Source organism: Elephantulus edwardii, unplaced genomic scaffold (assembly GCF_000299155.1).
Source record: "Elephantulus edwardii isolate Elephantulus edwardi_28Jun2011 unplaced genomic scaffold, EleEdw1.0 scaffold00080, whole genome shotgun sequence".
Lineage (NCBI taxonomy): Eukaryota > Metazoa > Chordata > Mammalia > Macroscelidea > Macroscelididae > Elephantulus > Elephantulus edwardii.
In genome coordinates this window covers 1,885,784-1,902,355 of record NW_006399830.1, presented here as the reverse complement: position 1 = coordinate 1,902,355, position 16,572 = coordinate 1,885,784, and the positions used below count along the sequence as shown (strand labels likewise).

At 55.1% G+C, this 16,572-nt stretch overlaps 1 protein-coding gene across 1 annotated transcript; it reads right to left on the bottom strand.

Moving 5' to 3' along the window:
* Positions 1-1,545: 1,545 nt before the first annotated feature.
* Positions 1,546-14,116, bottom strand: BRAT1 (BRCA1-associated ATM activator 1). Its single transcript, XM_006889612.1, has 12 exons — positions 13,990-14,116; positions 9,220-9,374; positions 7,961-8,108; positions 6,706-7,078; positions 6,182-6,301; positions 5,937-6,028; positions 5,275-5,580; positions 3,946-4,019; positions 3,538-3,646; positions 3,292-3,390; positions 2,978-3,144; positions 1,546-2,232 (listed from the first exon to the last, which is right to left on the bottom strand). The coding sequence occupies exons 1-12, from the start codon at positions 14,114-14,116 to the stop codon at positions 1,546-1,548; spliced, it is 2,457 nt and encodes an 818-aa protein (XP_006889674.1).
* Positions 14,117-16,572: the final 2,456 nt, after the last annotated feature.

The window sequence follows — 16,572 nt, the reverse complement described above, 5'->3', positions numbered from 1 at the left end:
ACACACACACACACACACACAGTGTCTAGGACACCCTGTGGAACAATCGTCCAGGAAATGACTCCACAGCAGTTGGATTGGTGGCCTTTTGTTGTGGCAGCTTGGACACTAGGCAGGCCTCCAACTGTTTGTGGGGTGACTGATGGGGTAACCTGGGGGCATCTGGGTTCCCATCAGCCACGTAGCAGGCTCACAAGGAAGAGCTTCTGTGCTGTACAAAGCCAAGCCTGTCCCAGGTCAGTCCCTCCTACCTGTCTCAGGTCAGTCCCTCCTACCTGCCCCAGGGACACTCCCTCCTGCTGCCCAGGGAGACCTCACTTTCCCACCCTGCAGCCAGCACATTGGTTAAGCACTGGGTGCTGGGAGGTTAACCAAGGTCAGAGGTAAAACCCCACCAGCTCCTGGAACGATGCAGCTCAGCTCACCGCTGTGGAGTCGGAGCTGAACCTCCAGTTTGCTGCGCTGTAAACTGCACAGGAGAGAGGCCACCTCTGTTCCATGAGCCACCGAGGGGTTGGACGGATTCGATCTTCCAGAGATGAATCCTCCCGGTGAGCCACACAGCTGTGTCCAGGCCACAGCGGCCCTGGTCAGAGTGCAGCCTGGGGCCCCTGCAGGACTGTCCTGCACAGCCCAAGTTGGACTCAACTCCAGCAGCAGTGGGTTCGATTCCCTGTACTCTGTCTCCATCAGAAGCAGGCCCAGTGCCCTTTAAGCCCAGCATGGAGCCACCAGGTCCTGAAGGCTAACAGTGTGGTGTCCTCTCTACAGGAAGGCAGGTGTCACCTGGCCAGACAGTGCCCCTGACCTTGCGTCCTTGTGTCCAGTGTGACTGCCCGCATGGCTGTCTCTCCCTCACACCTGCTCAGGGTTGTGGAGGTGTACGTGCTGTCTAAGCTGACCTCAGGGACACGGGAACAGAGCACTGCCTGGTCCGGCACCTTCCTCGTGGTGGCCATGGGCTGGAATGTCGTGAACCATAGGATTTCACGGGCTGAGCTTTAGAAGCAGATTGCCAGGCCTTTCCTCCTTGTCTATTTGAGTCTGGAAGCACTGTTGAAACCTGTTCCACGTCACAGCCACACCCAGGTCTCCGTGACAACAGCAGTGGCTGCACAGGGGATGGACTGGCTGGGAATCGAACTCAGGTCTCCTGCCCGGAAGGTAGAACTCTGCCCCAAGCCTCCCCTACCTCACTAGTTTATGGGTCATCCTGTGGAAGGCAGAGACGGAGCCGGACCTTGTCTGAGGCTGAAATGGGGGCCTTTATTGTTGGGAGAGGTAGAGGTCTGGGGTCAGGGGTCTCTCACAGGTCAGCCAGAGGTCCCTGAGCCCGGGGAGGGGGTGTCCTGTGCAGGTGCTGTCACAGGCCACCAGTGTCTCTTGAGAGCCCGGGGAGTGTCCCCCACAGGCCAGGGCCTGCCCGAGTGTCCCCATTCTAGGATGAAGTGTAGCCGATGCAGCTCACATCGGTAGAAGACACGCCGTCTGTGGAAGGGGCTTCCTCCAGCTGCGGCGAGGCCGGCTCCGTCCTCGGGCTGTGTCTCAGTAGCAGTCGGCCTCATGCTCGCCCAGGGCACCTGCAGCAGCCAGCATGTCCTGCAGCAGAGACTGGGGGCTCCGTTCCACGTGGTCACTGCTCTCAGCCAACGTAGCCTGCAGACCCTCCAGGTCCAGGGCCCACAGCATGCCCACCACCACCTCGGGCACCAACTCGCCCCGTGCCTGGTCCTGCTCACCCCGCCACACCCGCAGAGTGGCCTCCACGGTGGCCGGGTCAGGGTCCTGGCCAGCCCCCTGCAGCCCACCATCTGGGGCAGTCCGGGTCCGCAGCAGCAGCAGGAAGTCGCAGGACTTCTGGGCCACTGGCCGGTCACAGTCGGACAGGGCACGGAAGGCAAACTCAAGGAGATGCACCCGGCCCAGCATCCGCAGCACCTCGGCAGACACGGTGGATGGGGCCGCAGCAGGTGGGTCCACCACATAGGGGCAGCCAGGTGGCCCAAGCGTCTGGTCCAGGAACACCTGGGCCAGGTGGAGGCCCTGGACGCGCACGTCCCAGTCCAGATCCCGGCTCAGCACCTGGAACACGCTGGACATGAACTGCTCTGGGTCCTTGGCCACCTCGGGGTGGCCGTCCCGCAGCCACTGCGTGAAGACCTGCATCACAGCCCTCCGGGGGAAGCCCTCCGAGTCCGTGGACAGGATGTGCAGCAGCTCCGGGAACAGACTCTTCTAGAAAACGAGAGGGGGGATCAGAGGGCCAGACTGGGACCTCACTCAGACCCAGCAGGAGGTCTGGAAGGAAGAAGCACCTGGTCAGGGGGCCCCTGCACACTGGGCTCTCACACTGCATGCCCTGGAGCAAGGTGTTCTTTGTGCCTCTACTGGCTCATCCGTCCAATGGGTACAATGATACAACACTGCTGGGAGGCTGAGACAGCCAGAAAATGCACAGAACACAGAGGCAGAGTGCCGGCTGTCGTGGACCAGACCGTGCAACTGTCAAAGCCCTGTGCCTGTGCGGGGGGCGCGCGGCTGAACAGAGCCCCTCCATGGCTTGATCTTTAATGGCAGGGAGATGGGGCCAGCTGCTCCTGCGGACTGGGAGCTGGTGGGACAGTCTGCCCAACCCCAGGGTCACAGAGAGGGGGACGCTGGACATGGTGTGTTCTAGGAGTGGCAGTCTAGGGAAGAGGCTGCAGCGAGTGAACAAGGAACATGCAATGAGAATGACCACAGTGGGCCCAGGCACAGGAAACGAGCGTGCACCGTCGGCGGACGGCTCTCACAGACGTGGGTGCAGGGCAGCTTCCCGCCTTCCCTGTGAGCAGCCGGTCTGCACAGTGCAGCGTGACGGGGCCTGTGATGCCAGGAGCCGCGGCCAGTGGCTCACCAGGCGGCCAGGCCTGCACACCGGCAGGGACAGCGGGTGGTCCTACAGAGGAGGACTGGGTGCTGGGCCATGGGCCCCTACCTGCTGGGCTCCTGGGTGCTCCCGGGTGGTCTGCAGCCCCCAGGTGGACAGATGCCCTACAGTGACCACTGCGCTGGCGCGGACATAGCCCTCAGGGTCCTGCAGAAGCTGCTGGGTGAGCTCAGGCACATCGGAGGCCAGGAGGGCTTGTTGGAAGCTGGGCTGCCCTGAGGAGAAGGCACAGGACAGAGACCACACCTTGGCATTCTGGACCCCTTCCCCCCAGGGACACTGACCTCCCCTGAGGGAGAGAGCACAGGACACTCAGGCCCTCAGGGCGAGGCCACCCCCCACCCTGGCCCCAGGGCACTCACCTCCCCAGTGGGTGGTCAGGTGGCCCAGGAACTCCAGGCACGAGTCCCGCACCTCCCAGCATGGGCTGCACAGCCGTTTCTGTACTGTGGGCAGGAGCTCTGGAAGCCCAGCCCAAGAGCCATCAGTGTGGCCTCGGTCACACCCTCCCTGCCCCTGGGCACCTCCCTTCAGCCACTATCCCAGGAGGGGACCAGGACTCCCCCTGCCAGCCCACTCTGTTCACTCTTCCCTGGGAGCTGGGGTACCTCCGAGGAAGCTCTGGGTGTCGGGGCTGATGTCACAGGAACCCCTGGCTTTCGATGACGAAGCGCCCAGAAGCCAGCGCAGAGTGGCCTGGAACGTCTTCTTGAGGACCTGGAGTGACAGTGGGGCTGGAAGGGCCAGGGATTCGCCTTGACCAGCCCTTAATCTGCTCCTTCCTGGTGCCCACAGCCCAGTGCCTGCTCTGTGCAACCGGGTGGTGCAGCTCCAATACTGGACCTCAACTGAAGGGGGTCCCCTCTTACCCGGCCCTTCACCTGAAGGGGGTCCCCTCTTACCCGGCCCTTCACCTGAAGGGGGTCCCCTCTTACCCGACCCCTCTCTGATCCCTGGACCTCACCTGAAGGGGCATCCCTCTGGCCCTGCCCCTCCCTGCTTCCACACCCCTTTACCGCTGGGCTTGACTCAGGGCTCCTCAGATATTCCAGGAGGACGGTGAACACCTGCATCACCAACTCTGGGCAGCCTGGGGCAGGACAAATAGATGAGTACCCCAACCCCACACTGGGTTCTCCCAGGTCCCAGCAGAGCCTGAGCCTCAGAACAGCAAACCGTTGGACCTAAGCTCACCACTGAATTGAACTCTCACCAACCAACCAACTGGCCTAGAATGTGACAGCGACACCAGGGAGGAACACACTCTTTAAAACCACCAGGCTTGGCGAGCTCTGGTGGCCTAGTGGCAAGAAGGTGTACTGCAATCCCAGAGGTGCACGGTTTGAATCCACCAGATGCTCTGCTGGAGAAGGAGGAACAATTTCCTCCTGTACCAGTCAGATCTAATTTGACGGTACACACACCCACAAAATAATAAAATAAAAAAAATATTTAAAAAAAAAAATAAACCCACAACAACAAAAAAGCCAACCAGGCTTGTGCACACTCATGTTTATCGTGGCTTTGTTCACAATAGCAAAGAGCTGGAAACAATCCAAGTGCCAATAAACAAACAAATGGCTAGAGAAGCTCTGGTATATTCACACAATGGAATACTACGCTGCATTGAAAACCAACTCATGAAATATTACTCAACTGTGGAGGACATTATGCTGAGTGAAATATCTCAGTCACAAAAGGACAAATACTATATAGTGCCACTGTTGTAAAACTGGATGGACATCGGGGTTGGGGGAAAACTAAGAGGGGATAAACAATATATATTGCATTAAAACAGATGAGGGAGAGAACTGTTTAAAGGGTATATGTGATTAGGTATTATGGTCACGACAGGAGTCTAGAATGAAAGCTGCATAGTGGAGTGAACTGGGGGGAAGGGATTGTATAACAATGAAATAAATTTTTGTTTTTTTTACTTTTCAAATAGAAATGAGACCTGGGGAGGTGGGGTGGGCAGGGAAGAAAGAGTGCAATAATGAATGATTGGAAATCCACAGTCTCTGTAAACTTGCATTAAAATAAAAATAAATTTAAAAAAACCCTTAAGTAGTCATAAAAAACAAAAACAAAAAACAAAACACCACCAAAACCACACACACACAAAAAACCACAGCAGAAGGGCGGGGGGAAGGGTGAATGGAAATGAGAATCATAGAGAAGGAGCGGGACGAGTGTGGCGACTGTGGGGACTATAGTCAGTACCGAGGGCTGACCGGAAAACCAACTGTTCTATAAACCTACAGCTGTGACGCTTCCACCTCTGAGAGCATCCAGCAAAGCATGGGCGCAGGCAGCTGAGAGGTGAGGAGTGGAGTCACACGAACCTGCCCCCTGAGCCAGCGTGCCCAGGAAGTCAAGAGCCGCACGCTGGACACGGACGCAGCCAGCCAGGACCCTGCAGAGGCGGGACCCCACACTGGACACGGGCACCGCCGAGCCATTGCAGAAACGGAGTGTAGTCAGAGTGGCTTTGAGGAGGGGTGCCTCCATTCCCAGCTGGCTCACCCCCACCAGCGGCTGCAGCTCGGCCAGGTGGGCCAGGCTCTGACACAGAAGGCTGGTGCACGATGTTGAGGACGCCAGGAGCGTCTCGGCCATCATCGGGCTGCTCTCGGTCCTGTTCGGCAGATCTAGGGGACAGAGAGCCGGCAGCTGGAATAGCAGCCCCTGGGTGGCTGCCTCCTGCTCACTGACCTCACTGCTGGTGCCACATGCAGGGCCAGCCGAGGCTCCAAGAGAGGCTGGCCCTGGTCAGTGTGGCGAGTGCAGCCTACAGGGCTGGCACCAGTGACCCGGACCTCAGGAGGGATGAGAAGCCAGGCCCTGTTCACAGCCCCGCTGCACTGGGAAGCCTCCTAGAGCCTGTGGGAGTGGGCCCCATGGCCTCCCGGGCAGCCTGTCCCTGCGCAGACAGGAGCCCCCTGGTGTCTAATAAGTTGCTCTGCTTTGCCAGCTAATCTGACACCTCTGAGGTCTCAGTGCTCACCTGGAGCCCCGGGGGGCTGGGCAGCAGCCACCAGGACACAGGTCAGCGGCTGAAGGAGGACGGTAAAGGCTTGGGACCTCAGAGCCTGGGGACTGAGGACACAAGGTGAAAGGCGGTGCATGGTGAGGTCCTGCCCCCACTGCCCCCCCACTTCAAGCCAGGGAAGTGACGGCCAGCTGCTGGGGTGCCAGCCCTACCCCTCCAGCAACTGGGGCAAACCCTGAATAACACCCCCAGGTGCATACCAGCCATGGAGTTTCAGGATCCCCAGAGCCAGGGACCCACCCTGCACTGGGCTCAGGTGGCTCAGCGTCTGGGCCAGCATCACCCACAGGTCACAGTCGGGAGACTGGAACACTGGAGACCTGCAGAGAACCCCAAAAGATTTTTGACCTTGCAGGGAACGTAACCCCAGGTGTGCGGAGTCGACTCTGGCCCCTGGTGCCCCCATGTGTGTCAGAGCGGAGCTGCACCGCTCAGATCTGTCAATGCCGTGATTCAAGGAAGTGCAATGCAGGTGTTTCACCCACCGCGCTTCAATCTCTCGGCTAGCGGCCGAGCACACGGTCCAGCGCCCTGCGGTCCCAGACACGGAGAGGACTTCCAGAGTCCATCCTGGGTCCTCAGGTACAGCAGTGCCCTGGGTGGGAGCAGGGGACCCTCCCCAGGCTTGGCTTCCGATGACAAGCACCCCAGGGTTGGTACCCACTCGAAGCCTTCCTCTGCCCCCACTCCTGGCCATTCCCACCGCTGGGCCCCAGGGGCTGACCGTGCCATGCTGAGCAGGAGGTCCACCAGTGAGTGGGGTGCAGGCACTGGGTTCTTCTCCAGGAGCGAGGCCACCAGGGGGCACAGCTGCCTCCAAAGGGCTGCCGTCCAGGGCTGGTAGCAGCATCCGAACGTGGTGGTGAGGACCTTCAGCGCCTGTGTGACCAGCGGCGAGTCTCCGGAGCGCAGGGACTCCCCAAGGTAGGTCACAATGCTCTGGGCACACGGGGGCCAGGCGCCATCCTGTGCATCCAGCTGTGGGCCAGCTGTGCCTTGGAGGGACAGAGCCAAGACCTGTGCCAGGAGCTGGCTGGCAGCGGAGGCCACGAATAGGCTGGAGTCCCCCTGCAGGGAGAAGAGGGTGTCCACAGCACCTAGGGGTGGACGGCAGGAAGGAGAGGGGAGCAGGCTCGGGGAGTGTGCACACATGTACGTGTACACATGCACGCAGAGACACAGGGCGGGGTGGACGTGTAGCTGTGAGTCCTGGGCTGGCCCAGACAGATAAGTGCTCAGCTGTTAAGAGTAAGGTTTTAGGCTCGAGTCCACTCAGCAGTACCTCAGAAGAAAGGCCTGGTGAGCTCCTTTAGAAAGGCAGCCGCTAAAACCCTGCAGAGCACATTTTACTTGGATACTCACTGCCGTCCACTGGGAAACCTCCGTGGGCTTTCAGAGGCTTTAAACTGCCCAGGAGGAGATGGTCATCTTCCTGCCAAGAAGCAGCTCGGGGTTGGCACTACCTGTCTTGACCTAGTAGCCCAACTCCTTCCCCACCTCTGAGGACCCTGCCCCCAGGGTCCGTGAGGCTGTGACCTCGACAGAAGCGGGAAGGCGTCACCTTTCTCCCATGGAGTGGCTGGTGGGCTCAAACCACTCACTTTTAGGTTAGCACGTGGGAGCTTAAGCACCGCACCAGAGGGCTCCACACGCGTGTGTATGTAAACAGATGTACACGCACAAACGCATCTGGAGAGAATCGACGGGCCACTGTCAGTCTTGTCAGGAACTCGCATGGGTTCCATTATCTCATCTCTGCAATCCCATAGTGAGGGATGTAGTGTGATCCAGATTTTATCCACAAACAGACTGAAAGAGTTTAAGTAACTCATCCCACATCTCTCAGTGCGGCCACTGTGTGCAGATAAGAACCCTGAGTGTGGGCAGGGAGAAGAACTGCCCGAGTCCCGGAGCCACAGGCTGGACGTGGGGCTGGAGGTGAGACCTGGAGAGGTCAGGGGTCTCAGAGCGTGACTCACCACAGTCGGCCAGGAACCGCTCAGCACTGGGGTGCTGCGCCAGGGAGCGTAGGCCGTGGATCCAGCCACTGCGCACGGAGGGAACATTCCAGGCTGGCAGGCCAAGGGGGCCCGCCTCCCCAAAGAGCCCCAGGATCAACTGCCCCTGCTGGAGACAAAGAGAGGTGAGACGGAGTGGCCCTTTTCCTGGGGAGACAGGACTGACACAGAGTTATCTGTTAAAAAATTCTGCACCAGAGTCCGCCCGTCCATCAGTCCACCAGTCTAGCTGTCTTTCCTTGGTGGAGTCTTCATATGACTTCAAGGTCAAGGTGTTGAGGAAGCAATCCCTCTCTTCTGTTTTCCTGAAGAGTCTGGGAAGGAAGGGTGCTCTTCTTTCTAACGTCTGGGGAAGTCAGCTAGTCCAGGACTGGTGTTTTCTGTGCCGGGAGGTTCTGATTACTGGCTGCTCAGAGCATCTGTTTCTCCTGGAGTCAGCTGGGCCCTTGGTAAGCGTTTGCTTGCTGACAGTGACTCCATGGGCCAGGGCTACGGACAGTTTCTGCTTCTCCCCGTGTCAGTTCAGGTCATTTATGTGTCCATTTCATCTTCACCATGTGGTTTATCAGTACAGCTTTTGATGGTACCAAAACCCAGGAAAATGGCTGTAGAGTCAATTCCAACACAGCGACCCTCCACTGGGATTCTGAGGCTGTTAACAAAAAGGTTGGCAGTTCAAATCCACCAATTGCTCCTTGGGAGAAAGATGAGATCATCCGCTCCTGTTAAGATTCACAGACTCTGAAACCGAATGGAGCGCCATCAAGAGTCGGATCAACGAGACAGGATTAGGTTTGGAAAACAGGGAGTCTTGGTGGCACAGAAGATTAAACGCCTGACAGGTGAAAGTCAGAAGTTCAAATCCACTACCTGCTTCACAGAATTGAGGTCTTGTGCTCCTGTTAAGATTTATAAGCTTGGAAGACCTAGGGAAGGTTGTCGCTAGTCAGAACCGACTTGGCGACAGTGGGCCTGGTGTTTTGCTTCTTCACTTTTTGGACACTGGCCCTCCCAAGTGTGGGACAGCGAGTGACAGGCTTCCCGGGCCTGGTACTGCCCGCCCCTGCTCACGGCCTCCGCTCCTGTCCCAGTTCCTCCGTGAGGCTGAGTTCCCTGAGGGCAGCCAGTGGAGCCGTGCAGACTGCAGATGCCTCCCAGGCCTGCCTGCATCAATGAAGCCCACCTGTCGGGGCGCGGCCAGGTGGGGGGACCCGGCTCACCTGGAGGTACTGGAAGCAGTCTTCCTGAGCGGCAAATATCCCCACGAGGCGCAAGGAGAAGGCAAGGACTCTGGAACTCAGGTCCTGATTCTTCAGGGCCTGGGACAGCAGCCCCACAAGGCAAGGGTTCTCCTGCAGCAGCTGGACACTGGACTCTGCAAGGGAGTGGTCACGAGGCCACAGGCGGAGTCATCCTGGGCCTTTCCACGCAGCCACTAGGAGATGCTATCCACAAGAAATGCACCAGGATTCCCGACTTCAATTCAGTAATGGGAAGGTATCTTAGACTCACCTGTGTCCCCCCAAAAATGTACACACACAACGATGTCATGTGCGAAATATGTCATGATCGCCGGTGGTGTGACAAACCAGTCATAAGAAGACTGCATGACATTCCTGCTCTCTGAGCACCACCACGGTTGTCGGCAAGAACACGCGCCTCAGAGAGGTGGTGACAAAGGGGCCAGGGAGAAAGTGGTTCATCTGTTTTCTAAGAAAGACCGGTGTGGCATAAAGGCACTGGCTCTGTTCACTGTAAGAACTACAGGGACGCCACCAGTCACAAGGACTCAAGGAACCACGATTGCGCCAGATGGACTCAAGTGAGCAAAACGATGAGGGTGCGCTTAGAAAATTCACGCTAATTACTGAGGATGTTCAAGGCAAGGACCACCTCACCGGCTTCCACGGCACGAATCTCACTCGTGATTAAACATGCTCCACGGTCAGAAAGTGGCAGCCCACGACTGAAGCTCGTGCGAATGTCAAGACCACCGATGGCTACTGGCTTCGTCTGTTTTGTGTTGTGGTGTTTTTTTGTTTTTGTTTTTTTTAAAAACAAAACAAAACAGGGGAGCTCTGGTGGCCTAGTGGCAAGAAGCTGCACTGCAATCCCAGAGGCGCATGGTTCAAATCCACCAGATGCTCTACCGGGAAAGGAGGGACAATCTCCTCCTGTACCAGTCAGATCCGATTTGAACACACACACACACACACACACTTACAAAATAAAAAAAATGTAAAAAAAGTGCCTTCATAAAACAAAACAAAACAAAACAAAACCCAAAAAACAACAATCAGATTCAGAAGACCTGTTATGCTCAGCACCAACAGGTCCGCCAAATCTGGAAGAAAATGAGGGAAAATCCTGACCTGAGAGGCGCAGACAAGTGACTTGAGAGAAGTGGTCAATGAACTGATCCCACACAGCACTGGGAAAGACAGAAAAGGCTTGCGAGTCTTCTTATCCTCTCCAGGATGGACTTGTTAGAAAAGTCAAAATGCTGAAGAAGCCCAGGTTTGAGTTGGACAAACTCAGGAGCCTCCTGGTGAAGGTGGTGGCTCTGGGATCCCAGAGAGGTGAGCGAGCTGATGGCTACCAGCCACTGCTTCAAGAAGCCACTTAAAATCCAGACTTTTAATAGTGACAAAAAAGGTTATTATTTGTTGGTGGGGAAGACTACATAACATTGTTAATCCCATCACAACCCTGGTCTGCTGTAAGGGGAGCTTTGCGGGGATGTGCCTGTCACGGTTTAACTCACAGGCCGTGAAAGAACAGGAGTAAGTAGAGAAGAGACAAGATCTCAGGGCCACCAAGAAAGAAGGGCTAGGAGAATGGCATGCCCTTCGGGCCCAGGCCTGGATGCGAGCAAACTGCAGGCCAGGAGGCCCAGAGACAGTGTCTTGCCTAAAGCTTCTGCCTGGAATCTGCTCATCTAACTTCCTAAATGGTGAGAGAATAACTTTCTGTCTGTTAAAGCCACCCCCTTGTGGTGTATATCAGTTCTGTTGTTGTCTGTTGCTATATGCTGTCAAACTGAAACAGACTCAGAGATGACACCCGGTGGGTTTTCTGAAGTTATATGTGGGAGGAGAAAGTGTACCTTTCTCCCACAGAACAGCCGGTAGATTTGAACCACTGGCCTGTGGATTGGCAGTACAACTCCTTACGGCTAGGTCACCAGAGCTCCCTCACAGCAGCCCCAGAGGACTAAAACAGGAGGGACGCTAGGATGTTAAGAGCTCAACCAGTGGCACCAGCCCTCTGTCAGCAGGGGCTTGAGTGTGGCTGTGATATTGAACAGGTTTCAGTGGAAATCCAGAATAAGGCAGACTAGGAAGAAAGGCCTGGCTACTTCTGAAAAGGTGCCCATGACAACACTCTGACCCTGGGGTGGGTGTGGGTTGGTTATGTTAGGGGCATAGCTGGAGGCCACCTCGACTCCAGCTAATGATTCAGCTAAATATCATGAACAGGGAATATAAATGACCAGCAAACCTGAAACAGTAGTCTAACTCACTGATTATCAGAAAGGCATGCAATTAAAAACAAAAGACTATTAGTAAATACCAAACTGACATTTCTTCCTTAAACTCATGGACAGAGAGGCAGAATAGAACAGGAATTCCTTGCCAGACCTACAAGCAAAATGACATATTACACTAGGAAAGTCTGTAGTTAAGGGCCTCTCCAACTTATTGAGAAGTAACGATGTCAGTTTGAGGTCCAAGGGGTGTCTGTCTGATCCAGGCCATGGTCTTTCCAATCACTTGTTGTGCTTCTGAGAGCTGACAGTGAATAGGGATGACAGAAGAATTGACGCCTTCGAGCTGTGGTGTTGGAGAAGAGCACTGAAGAGCCATGGACGGCCAAGAGAATAGACAGATACGTCTGGGAGAGGATGCAATCAGAGTGCTCTTTGGAGGCGATGATGAGGCTTCATTTCACATACTTTGGGCATGTTGCTTGGAGGCGCTGTTCCTTGGAGAGGGACATGATGTTGGGAAGGGTGGAGGGTTGGCAAAGGACAGGAAGACCCTCGACCAGGTGGAATGATACAGTAACCGCCACAATGGGCTGTTGTGTGTCAGGAAGTACGAGGATGGCACAGGATAGGACAGGATTCAGCTCTGTGTTCACAGGGTCGCTAGAAGTCGTACTCAACTCGATGGCACCACCTAACAACAACAACTCCAATGACGCCACTGCTGCTGAGTCAGTTCCAGTGCACAGCGACCTCCCTCCAGTTACAGAGGCCACAGATCATCATGGGAGGACACTGACCACCTTTCTTTCACAGAACACTGGTGGATGTGTATTGCTTGATGTGGCCAAGGTCAACACCTTGATTAAGCCTGATGGAAAGAAGGCTTATGTTCGACTTGCTCCTGACTATGATGCTTTGGATGTTGCCAACAAAACTGGGATCATCTAAACTGAGTCCAGCTGGCTAATTTAAGCACAAGTTTTTCTTAATATAAAACAAACAAAACCCCAATGGATGGAATCTCCAAGACTATGATCCTTAGTCACTCTTTTAGTCTAGAACTGAAGTCATCCCCCCTCAATGACTCAACTTTCAACCAAACAAGAGACAGGACTAAAAGTGAACAATAATACCAAGGAGCAAGATACTCCTTAGAATATCAATCACGTGAGATCAAAAGGCAGCATTTGCCCAGGGGAAAAAAATCTCAGAAGGCAGAAAGGGATGGGAGAGAAGGATGAATGAAAGCAAGAATCACAAGGAGGAAATGGGAAGAGTGCTGCTATAAAGTGGGGATTATAATCAATGTCACACAACATGTCTATGAATTAATGATTGGCAAACCAATCTGTTCTGTAAACTCTCTCCCGAATGACAATGAACAGTTTTCAGAAAAATAAGAGAAACCCCTAGTAAGTACAGTCTGCTCTTACATACACGGGGACACACATGGATCAGTCTACACCACGGCAACCAGTACTGGTGGTATTCACTGAATGCAGGACGCTGGGACCCGAAAAGCTGGAGTCCTAGCTTTCCTAATCTCGCACTCCTGCTTCAGCTTGTCGTGTCCCACATAATTGTTGTTGTTATGTGCCGTCGAGTCGCTTGCGACTCATAGCGACCCTATGTACAACAGCCCTAAACCCTGCTCTGTCCTGTGCCAGTTGCACTGCCTCTGACACACCCATCCCGATTACCCCAGTCACTGAATTGATCCATCTCATAGAGGATCTTCCCCTCTTGCGATGTCCCTTCACCCTCCGAAGCATGATGTCCCTCTCCAAGGAACTGTCCCTCCTTACAACACGACCAAAGTATGTCAGACGAAGCCCCAGAATCCTTGCCTCCAAGGAGCAGCCTGATTTAACCCTCTCTGAATCTGTTTCTTTTCTTGGCAGTCCATGGTCCATTCAATACTCTTCTCCAGCACCACAGCTCAAAGACATCAATACTCCTTCTGTCCTTCCTAGTCACTGTCCAACTCTCTGATGCATAACAAATGATTGCAAAGACCATGGCCTGTAGCAGACGCACCTTAGTCTCCAGAGTGACACCACTGCTCTTCAGTACTCTGGAGAGGTCCCTAAAAACAGACTTGCCCATCACAATAAACCCTATGTCCCACATAGAATCTTCTTTTTTTTTTTTTTTTTAAATTTAGGTTGTTTATTTTTCATTTCAATGAACATCTACAGAGATTTTGGGATTCCATTCATTCATTGTTGCACCCTTCTCCCCGCACAAACCCCTCCCCCCTCCCCCCCATTTGCTCCTCTCCTTGAAAAGCAAAAGAAAAACTCCCTCATTGGTACACAATCACCCCCCCCCCCGCACCTCCCCAAATCCCACCCCCTAGCCCCAAATATAATCCACTCACATAGAATCTTCTTAAAGAAGGGTATGTGACAGCAGTTCCACTGTCACAGAGACAAGATGGGACCATTGTCCTGCTCCTTCCCGGACACCCAGCAGCCTTTGTCCCCCAGCCCCCACTCACCTGCTTGTGTGACTGTTCTAAACCAGTCCAGGAGCTTTTCTAAGCAGGTATCATCCGTCACGGGCTGCTGCGCATCTGCCAGAACAGCACACAGCGCTGGAAGGAGCCGGGAGCATTCTGGGTCCATGGCGAAGCCGGGGTTCCTGCAAAGAATCTGAGGGGCAGACCCCAAGCCAGGCTCAGATCAAAACCCCACCGGCCCTCCTCACAGGCAGCTCAAGTCTAAGACAAAAGAAAACAAAACCCAATGCAGTCAGGTTAATTCTGACTTAGAGACCCTGCAGGACAGAGAACTATCCCCACAGGACTGCCCCCCACTGTCAGTCTTTATAGAGACAGATTGCCTCATCTTTCTCCCACTGTTTGGCTGGTTGGTTTGAACATCAATCTTTTGGTTAGCTTTTATCACTGCATCACTAGGGTCTAGGACAAGGTCTCCGATGCTCCCTCAGACACACCTCGGAAGACCACGGCTCCCAGAACCATGGACATGTTGTCAGGAGGGACCAGTTCCTGAAGGACATCATGCTTGGTAAAACACAGGTAGGGAGGTCCTCAAGGATGGGCTGACGGGATAAAGCAATGGGCCAAGCGCAGCAACACGGGCGGACAGTACAAGCCCCGTGCACGGGGTCACTGTGAGTCAGTAAGTGGGCAAGGTGCCTTCGGGGCAGCGCCTACACACTCAGCTGCTAACCAAAAGTTTGGTGGTTTGAACCCATAGAAGAAAAAACTATGCCATCTACTTCCACAAATACTAACAGTTTGGGGGAAACAGTTTGTACTCTGTACTACAGGACCGCTGTGAGTGGGAATCAACTTCACTGCACTAGGCTTGTTTGAGTTTTTAAAATGAGGTGTTAAAAAACTCTGGTACCAAAAGGACCTCTGATGGCCTGGTAATAAGCAATCAGGAAGGCACACAGTTCAAAACCACCAGATGCTCTGCTGGAGAAGGAGGGGCAATCTCCTCTTGTGCCAGTCAGATCTGACTCCTGACTGATGGTACACAACAAGAAAATAAACACAAAAACAAATCTCTAGTGCTGCTGCTGCTTAAGTGTTCACCTAGTAAGGGAAAGGTTGGCGGTTTGAATCCGCCTAGGTCCTGTTTGAGAAAAATCTGTGGGTCCCATCAGCTCGAACTGTTACCAAGGATACCCTAGGGGACAGCTCTCTGTTGCAAGGGGACGCTATGATCTGAATGACCAGATGACATCTAACCACAACAGAACCAGGGCCCGAGTTAGGACCGCCTGTGTGGGCCATAATTGAATCTGGTCTAAACCCAGGACCTGTTGTTAACTTTGGACTTGAGAGTGGAGGCATTCGATTGCAGAGACTAGAGCTGCACTTGTCTGAGTTTTGGAACTGAAGATGTTGGAAGGACCATGTATCTGTTCACACATCCGTCCAGACTGCAAAGTGTGTGTCCATCCCAGGGCCAGCTGTGTCTGCAGTGCATCTGACAAAGCCATGTCAGCAGGAGAGTGTGGCAGGGCCGCCCTCCGTGGACCTGGGTCTGCAACGCCCCTCGTGGGGTCAGGTGGCGCTTGTGTGTCAGAGTAAGATAGGGTACCTGTGTGTCTAGGTTGGAGGTGCCTTGTGTCAAAGGGTCCAGGTCCAGGTGAGCGCTCAGGAGAGGGTGTCGGTGGCTCTAGGTGAGGGCCAGGGGTGTAGGTCTGTAGGGGTCGGGATCTCGTCTGTCCATCAGTGTGAGGCTCTGTCCCGGGGATATGAGCTTTCCCTGCAATCTGGAGCCGGGTAGCCTTAGCTCCAAGGCTCGGCCGAGTCCCCAGCATGGACCAGAGGGGCGCCGGGCGTGGGGACCTGACAATCGCGGCAGGCTCTGGCGTGCACGAGGTTCCCGCCCGCAGGCGGCCTTCCCGAAGCCCAGAGTCAAGGATCATAGAGCCGGAACCACGCCAGGGCCCCTCCCGGGCTCTCGCGCTCCACTTCCGCCCGCGCGCCGCTGGCCCCGCCCCTCGCGCGGTTCTCCCCGCCCTCCAGTCGCCCCGCCCACTGGAGTGGACCGCTCAACCTGCTGGGTCCGGAGGGGAAGCAGGAGTGAGTGGGAGCGCTAGAACTACTGATTCTCTCCTTAGAAGCCGCTGTTTTGGTCCTAAAGGACAAGAACTTGGGGAAATAAGAAGCTCTTGCTGAGATGGGTGGAGAAAGGTTGCTGCCAGAGCAGAATCCCCGACGTATCACCCCCATCAGGACACTCAGTGGTACATGCCGAGCCGCTCCGGGGCTGTCGAGAGAAGGGGCGGGGCTGCGACGGGGGCGTGGTTATGTAATGGAGGGGAGGGGCTTTGGCCGGGAGCCTAGAAGGAGGACGAGAACACGCCTCTAAAAGGAGCCAGCTTCCCTTTTTATGAAGGTGGCGCCGAAGGCAAAAAGGAACCCTGCCCCTCCCCAAACTGAAGCTAAAGCAAAGGCTTTAAAGGGCAAGAAGGCACGCCACACACCTTCCGGCGGCCTAACGTGCTGAGACTCCAAAGGAGCCCAGATACCCCAGGAAAAGCGCCCCCAGGAGAAACAAACTTGACCACAGTGCCATCAAGTTTCCCCTGACCACTG